General features: G+C 59.2%; 1 protein-coding gene across 2 annotated transcripts in view; it reads left to right on the top strand.

The window, feature by feature from the left end:
- LOC103273693 (coronin-7) overlaps nt 1–7,921 on the top strand; it is a 50,752-nt gene that overhangs the window by 25,179 nt on the left and 17,652 nt on the right. For both annotated transcript variants that reach the window (XM_021719091.1, XM_008071137.2), the window contains exons 4-15: nt 3,950–4,004; nt 4,442–4,499; nt 4,581–4,726; nt 4,807–4,899; nt 5,073–5,204; nt 5,685–5,811; nt 6,259–6,434; nt 6,895–7,003; nt 7,110–7,196; nt 7,272–7,414; nt 7,488–7,592; nt 7,671–7,756. In XM_021719091.1, coding sequence (XP_021574766.1) covers nt 3,950–4,004; nt 4,442–4,499; nt 4,581–4,726; nt 4,807–4,899; nt 5,073–5,204; nt 5,685–5,811; nt 6,259–6,434; nt 6,895–7,003; nt 7,110–7,196; nt 7,272–7,414; nt 7,488–7,592; nt 7,671–7,756 — 1,317 coding nt within the window. The remainder of the gene's footprint in view (nt 1–3,949; nt 4,005–4,441; nt 4,500–4,580; nt 4,727–4,806; nt 4,900–5,072; nt 5,205–5,684; nt 5,812–6,258; nt 6,435–6,894; nt 7,004–7,109; nt 7,197–7,271; nt 7,415–7,487; nt 7,593–7,670; nt 7,757–7,921) is intronic.

Raw genomic sequence — 7,921 nt, 5'->3', positions numbered from 1 at the left:
TTCGAGACCAGCCTGGGAAACTTGGTGAGACCTTGTCTCTACAATAAATCACAAAAACTAGCTGGGCATGGTGGCATGTGTCTGTAGTTCCAGCTACTTGAGAGACTGAGGTGGATCGCCTAAGCCCAACAGGTCAAGGCTGTGGAAGCCATGAGTGCCACTGCACACCAGCCTGGGTGGCAAAAGTGAGACTCCAACTCAAAAAAAATAAAAATAAAAAAAGCAGCCATGTTTGGTGGCTTAGCCTGTAATCCCGCGCCTTGGGAGGCTGAGGTGATTGCCTGAGCCCGCAGGTTCGAGACCCACCTGGGCAACTTGGTGAGACCTCAGCTCTACAATAAATCAAAAAATTAGCCCGGCGTGATAGCGCGTGCCTGTAGTTCCAGGTACTTGGAAGGCTGAGGAGGAAGGATCACCGGAGCCCAGCAGGTCGAGGCTGCGGTGGCCGGGAATGGCCACTGCACTCCAGTCTGGGCGACAGAGTGAGACTCCAACTCAAAAAAAAAGAAAGAAAGAAGAAAAATCAGGTGGTTTCATATTAAAATGGGGCTTCCAGGTGGTTTCACATTAAAATGGGGCTTCCTTGAACAGGAACTCTGAGCTGAGGTTGAATGACAGCTGCTCCCTCTGCCAAGGCTCGGTCTCACAGGCCGCCTCAGTCCCCACCACTCCCTGTTGTCTCATGCCAGGATCTTTATGCACTTGGGTTTTCTACCTGGCCCTAGAAGCACTGAGTTTTCAATCAATACTATATGGCTTCCTGTCAGACTGTTCCTGTGCCTCTTCCCTTGGACCCTGTGTCCTGAATTCCTCAGAAGTACATACAGATGCCCAGGGGTGGCAAGGAGGCTTCAAGAGCCTGACCTTCCACAAGAAATAGGACTTCCTGATGGCCTCTCATCTCTGTGGTCAGTTCTTGAAGATGGGAAAACCCCACCTGCTTAGTTTCTAGCCCCCATACCCTGATCCCCTGCCCTGGGTACACACAGGTCCCCATCTATCCCGAGACTCAAGAGCAGCTTCTGCAAGACCCCTCCCCGGTGTGTCCAACCTGTCCTCATATGGTTTCAAGGCGCCAGCCTCACTAGACCCTGGTTATCAGCAGCATCCATGAGGAGAAGAAGGAGCTAGGGAGTGGAGCGTAGGTCCAAGGATCCTAACTGCCCAGCCTGAGTGACAGGGACAGATCCCAGGGACCTGCACTGCTTTGGACTGGGGCATGACAGGATGTCTGGGTTGGTGGAAAGGGTCTGGAAGTGGGAGAGATTGGCTGGAGGGAAGGCCAGAGGGGGAGCCTTGGCAAACAGCCATGCTGATTGTGGGGAGAACTGGCAGGGATGTATCGAGAGACCAAGGCCCCTTCGCGGCCCTGATGGTACCACGGTTGTCCTCCATCTTCTGGGACCTGGGCTGAGTAGTGAGGACAGATATGGGCTCTAGACCTTCTATGACTGGGTCTGGGACAGCTTCCTGGACCCGGGTCAGGGTCAGAGCCCTTCCCCTGGAGCCACGGCAGTGGGAGAGGTGCCAGGCCAGGGCTCGTGTACCACATTCTGGACCCAGACCCAGCTTGACTGTCTTTGCCAGGCCTGGGGTCAGGCCCGTGCCAGCTGTTGGCCAACCTTTGGGGCTCATTGCCATGACCCTGTTTCCCAGCCCTTGCCACGGCAGGCAGGATGCTCCTGCCTGGCAGAGCTGTCCACATGACTCTGCCTGGGGCAAGGAAGACTGGCCTGACCTGCTGGAAGAGTCAGCCCTGCCCTCCCTGACTTCCTGCCCCTTCACCCCAGCACCTGAGTCAGAGGGCCGGCCAGCTGGCACAATGGGTGGCAACAAGGGAGGCCAGGTCTGGCCTCTTTAGGAGGCTAGCTTAGAGCACGGGTAAGCCGTCAGTGTTAGCCTGCAGGCCTGTTCCCCAGTTTTTGCCAGGGCGGCAGAGGTCCCCACCCTGCCCACTTGCTCTCAGCCTCTGGCCTGAGACCCGTTTCCCCCATTCCCTCTCATCTCAGCCTGGCCCCACGGAGTAGTCAGCACCAATCTGGTCCTCTTCCTTTTTGCTTGAAATGTGCCATCAGCTCTTTGTTGCTCCTCAGAGCTCCCCCTCCCCTGGCACACCAGGCCCCTTTCCCTCTGGCCTCTGCCCTCCCCATCCTAAGCCTCGCAGCCCAGGTTCCAGGTGCATTGTCCTCCTCATCCTTCAAACAGGCTCTGTGCCCACCTGCCACAGGACCTTTGTATATGCTGCCTTCTCTGGAACTGTGTCCCTGTGACTTGTTTGATTTCTCCATAACCTTGGAATCATAGAGTACACTTCCTCCCCCACAGCCACGGACAAGCCCCTCTGCCCCCTGCTGCATGTCCTCAGAGAACCTTTCCTTCACATGTTTGTCTGTAGGATTGTGTCTGCCTTTTGTACCAGGCTGTGAGCAACTTGAGAACAGAGGTGGGTTCTGTTGCACTCACCTCTGGCCATATCTGCAGGTCGAGCTAAGGACCAAGCACAGACCGGCTCATCAAAGGAATGAATGTGAATGAATGAATAAATGAGTGAGAGCCTTGCTAGAGCTACTGAAGGAGACCTGCTTCCAACCTCACTGGAGCCATTGTCAGTACGGAGGGCACCCTAGGTCACCCCCACCTTTGTCCCCTGCCTGCCCTCTCTTTGCAGCAGGCAGTGGTCAGGCCATGTTGACAGGCAGCACTGAGACCAGCTCACCCTGCTGGGCCTGCGGTAATTAGGGGCCTGTGTTACTTGCAGGTGACCAGCCCAGGGTACTCCAGGAAATTGTGGTGACACCCAGGGCCCCACCCAGCTTCCCACCCCACTCTGTGGCTGCGGCAGGAGGGAAGGGGATGTGGGAGGAAGGCTGGGGGGCAACTGGCCGGGAGGGGGTGGGTAGGTGGGGGAGAAGGGGGCTGGGCCCTTGTTGTCTGGGTGAGGGAGAGAGGCTCTCTGACCACAGCAGGGACTGGGTTCTGAGGGCAAACGTCAGTGTCGAGGTGGAGCGTCCAGGCCTGCGAGTCCCAGGGACAAGAAACCAAAACCAGGAGCAGGAAACAGAAGACAGCATCTGTCAGAGTTCTAGCTCCCCACTCCGCTCAGAAGACCCTGGAGCTGGAAGGCAGCTCTCACAGGGCTGGGGAAGTGTAAATCCCTGGGCAGTGACAGAGAGCTGGCCAAGGCTGAGCTGGCCACAGAGTGGCAGCGGCCCTGAAGGCTCCTAGCTGCCACCCACTCCTGCCATGACCACCACCTCGGGAACAGAGAGAGAGGACAGGAGAGTCCTGCCCACCAGCTCGGCCTGGGCTGCAGCCCTGGGGAGGGCAGGGAAGCCCAGCAGCCAGAGGAGCCCTTCTCCTGGGCATCTGGCTCAGGCACAGGGACTTCAAGTCGGTGCAGAGGAGGATTCTGGGTCTCCAAGATACCGTTGATGCCCAAGGAGCATGGGGTGACCAAGTAGATGGCCCCCAAACTTTAGTGCAGATCTGGGCAGCCAGGCTACCTACACTGTGTACCCTAGTCATCCAAATACAGCACTGAATGGGGATGGGAGACTCCCCAGTTCTGGTGTTGCCTCCCCCACCTTTCCCAGCAGTGCTGGCCAGATGTTTAGGCTGGCTGGGGCAGGGTAGGGGACAGAATGCGTATGGGGTCTTCTCAGAAGAGCCTGGGGTGGAGATCAGGCCTGTGTCCAGGCCTAGTACAAGTCCTGGAGTGACACATTTGCAGAGACGGAGACCCAGAGGAGGAGCATCTGGGGTGTGGGCATGTGCTTGGCAAATTGGCAGCTTGGGGAGAAGGGAGGGTCCTGGAGACCAGGCTGCACATGCTCCAGGGGCTGAGTGGCCCCTGGTCACTGGGCCACCCGTTCAGAGCTTCTATTTGTGGTCATGAAGCTCACAGCCCTCCCGAGGCCCCTCACTCACCTTCCCGCCCTCTGTCCCCTAGGTCTCTGATGCCCCTGCTGGACCCGGACTCCGGGCTGCTGGTCCTGGCAGGAAAGGTGAGTAAGGAGCTGGGGCCCTCACCTGTGTCCACCACCCAGAGTTCCACCCCAGGACTGGTACCCTCACTTGCTGACTCCATGAGAGAGAAAAAATTAGGACAGCCCAGGCCCCACCACCACCAGGCAAGCAGCCTCCTGCCAGGGCCTCTAGAATGTAGGCTTTCTGAGAGCAAGGCTGAGAGTAAAACAGTGTCAGCACACAGTCGGCACTCCATAAGTACTGGTGTATGCCCTTTGGAGTTCACCTCATGCATGGGATGCTGAGGAGTGAGGTAAAGTCTGCTCAGGGCTCAGCTTAGCACCCAGCATCCATAGCTACCCCCTAGACGTCCGCCATGTTTCTGTGACTCAGGTTCTGCAGGAGGCAGGGGGCAGCTGGTGCTACCCAGGCCACCAGGGTGCAGCCATCAAGGCTCAGGTTGGACTTGTTTCAGGGCGAAAGTCAGCTATACTGCTATGAGGTGGTCCTGCAGCAACCTGCACTGAGCCCAGGTAAGCCCTGCCTCCTCCTCCACCTCCCTCTCCCCTCTGCTCCCCCTCCCGTCCTGCCTGTTCCCATGGTGTCCTCAACAGTGACCCAGTGTGTCCTGGAGAACGTGCTGCAGGGGGCAGCCCTTGTGCCCCGGCGGGCGCTGGCTGTCATGGGCTGCGAGGTGGTCCGAGTCCTGCAGCTGAGCAACACAGCCATCATACCCATCAGCTACCATGTGCCCCGCAAGGTGAGGGCCACCTGGGTGAGGTGCCGGGGTCTGGGGACTCGGGCCTGGGCTTCATTGGCCACCTGCATATCTGCCACCAGGCTGTGGAGTTCCACGAGGACCTGTTCCCGGACACCCCCGGCTGTGTGCCTGCCTCTGACCCCAACACCTGGTGGGCTGGTAGCAACCAGCAGGTAGGGCTGAGGCTTGGCTGGTCTTTTCTTACCTCCACCGCATCAGGAGCCCCCTGACTGGCAGCCGCACCTGCCCTGTGGCCCTTCCATCCCCACCCACTTGACCCCTCCCGGTAGATCTCTCCTGACCTGGTGGCTGTGCCCCGACTGCCTCAACTGCCAGCCTCCCACAGGTGCAGAAGGTCAGCCTCAACCCTGCCCGTCGGCCCCACCCCAGCTTCACATCCTGCCTGCTGCCCCCTATGGAGTGCCCCCCTGACACCACCCAGCCTGCAGAGTCGCCCACTGGTGAAGCAGACCCAAACGTGAGTGCCAGGGCCACCCTCATCTCCTCCTGGTAGCAGTGCCGCCGTGGGTGCCCCGACTGTTCACCTGTCCAATGACCTTTTTCCCCTTTCCTGATTGTCAAGTGTAACAGAGACAGAGAAACACACGAGGCGTATATAAAGAGCTTAACAATGTTTTCTAAATTGGGCAAACATGTAAAAAGCCAGATTTTCACATACAAATCTAGGTTTTTGGTTCCTCTGAAAACAACGGGAGATCTAACTGGCTGGGCACACCCTCCTGCAAGGCTGGGTCCTGGCAGCTGCCACCTGGTATCCCTGTGGTCTGGGGCTCAGCCATGTCCCTGCCTGGGTTACCCCAACCCATCAGTGTAACTGCATTTATGCCCAGCCCCCATTCCACACTCACGCCCAGCCCAGCATGGAGGCGCAGCGGTGACCCTGGAGTCGACTCGGCGTCCCCTCTCTTGGGCCAGCTGACCTGCTGCCTCTCCCCAGGAGGGCTTCTCCTCTCCTCCCAGCTCGCTGACCTCGCCTTCCACACCCTCCAGCCTGGGCCCCTCACTGTCCAGCACCAGCGGCATTGGGACCAGCCCCAGTCTGAGATCTCTGCAGAGCTTGCTGGGTAAGAGGGCAGGACAAGGAGCTCACCCACTAGCATGGGAGCCTGTCTGCCCCTCCACCAGTCGTTCTCTCCAGGGGGCCTCATGCCGGGCACCCATCCTCTTGCTTGCCCAGGCTGGTATCTCCTGGTGGGGTCGTTGGTCCTGGGGACTGGAGCATGGCTGTGAGTCTCACCATAGAACAGGAGGGCGGCCGGGGCCACTGATTTCCATTCAATACTCCCTGAGTCCTGGGGTTCCACCGAGATTCTGTGGGGCCACCAAGGAGTGAGGATCTTGTTCCAGGCATTATTTCAGGCGAGCTGTGTTCACCCTATGGGCAGAGGCCTGGGTCCAGGCCCATGCTGCACACCTGCCCACGGTGAGGGGAGTGGGCGGCCAGGACTCAGCTACAGGGTGAAGAGGCACGGAGTCCTCAAGTGTGGCTCCACATCCCTGCCACCCACCAGGCCCAAGTTCCAAGTTTCGCCATGCTCAGGGCACTGTCCTGCACCGAGACAGCCACATCACCAACCTCAAGGGACTCAACCTCACCACGCCTGGTGAGAGTGACGGCTTCTGTGCCAACCAGCTGCGTGTGGCTGTGCCCCTGCTCAGCAGTGGAGGGCAGGTGGCCGTGCTCGAGGTGAGGGGCCCCACCCACCAAGGCTGCCCCCAAGTCCCTGCAGGTGGAAGGATGTGGAAGGCGAACCGTGTGTCAGGTCCCTGCCCATGTCCTGTAATCCCCCTGGCTGCCCCATGCTGGGGTGCCACTCTTATCCCCATTTTCCAGACAAGAGTGAAAAGGCACAGAGAGGTTTAGTGACCTGTCTGGGTCATACAACTGTGTAAGTGGTGGAACTGGGATTTGAACCCCGACCACCTGAGTCCCCAGCCTCAGCTTTTCCCATTGCCGAAGCTGCCACCCCTCACTTTCTGGGACCTCGTGGTTGGCATCTGAGGCTCAGAGCACAAGGTAGTGAGAGCAGAGAGTTTGGGTTCCCCAGCATTGGGACATCTGCTGCAGAGGGGTGGGGGCCCAAAACCTCTGGGGACTGGCTCTCCTGCCTGACACTGATGGGGAGGGGTGGGGGCATCTCCCACAGCTTCGGAAGCCTGGCCGCCTGCCTGACACAGCGCTGCCCACACTACAGAATGGAACGGCTGTGACAGATCTGGCCTGGGACCCTTTTGACCCCCACCGCCTTGCTGTGGGTAAGAAGGCTGGGCAGCCAGGTCTGCAGGTGCTCCCAGTCCTGAGTGAGGGCTGGGGAGCCCAGGGACCTTGGGTCCAGCAGTGATGAGCTGTCGTTCTCTGCAGCCGGCGAGGATGCCAGGATTCGACTGTGGCGGGTACCCCCAGGGGGCCTGGAGGAGGTGCTCACTACGCCTGAGGCTGTGCTCACAGGTCAGGTGGGCTGGAATGGGGGTGGGGGTGGGCATTGGCTCCTGAGGGCTCACTGCCACTCTGCCTGTCCCCCAGGCCACATGGAGAAGATCTATTCCCTGTGCTTCCACCCCCTGGCGGCTGATGTGCTGGCCTCCTCTTCCTATGACCTCACCATTCGCATCTGGGACCTTCAGGCCAGAGCTGAGCGACTAAGGCTGCAGGGCCACCAGGACCAGGTAGGATGGCTGTGGGGGCAGGAGCCTAGCCATGGCACAAGAGACTGTTTCTCATGTGCTCTCCTGTCCGCAGATCTTTGGCCTGGCCTGGAGTCCCGATGGGCAGCAGCTAGCCACTGTTTGCAAGGATGGACACGTGCGGGTCTACCAGCCCCGGAGTGACCCTGAGCCCCTGCAGGTGAACAAACATGGGCTGAGGGGGCCTCAGAGTCTCTTGAGGGACCTAGGCTGGGCTTCATGTGATGTATCTCAACAGGAAGGCCCAGGGCCTGAGGGTGGCCGTGGAGCCCGCATTGTCTGGGTTTGTGATGGCCGCTGTCTGCTGGTGTCTGGCTTTGACAGGTGAGGTCACCATCCCTAGATTACAGCCACCTGTGTCCCCCTTCCCTGAATTCACACACACTTGTCAGGCTTACAGAAACTGTCCATGCTTCTCATTATTGGATGGGTGAAGGGGTGGGGGGGTGGGAAGGTGAATGATGGATGGATGGACGGACAGACGGATGG

Source organism: Carlito syrichta, unplaced genomic scaffold (assembly GCF_000164805.1).
Source record: "Carlito syrichta isolate Samal-C Ts95f unplaced genomic scaffold, Tarsius_syrichta-2.0.1 Scaffold314117, whole genome shotgun sequence".
NCBI classification, from domain to species: Eukaryota; Metazoa; Chordata; class Mammalia; order Primates; family Tarsiidae; genus Carlito; species Carlito syrichta.
The sequence above is the reverse complement of the archived record's forward strand: the minus strand, read 5'-3'. Positions and strand labels throughout refer to the sequence as shown.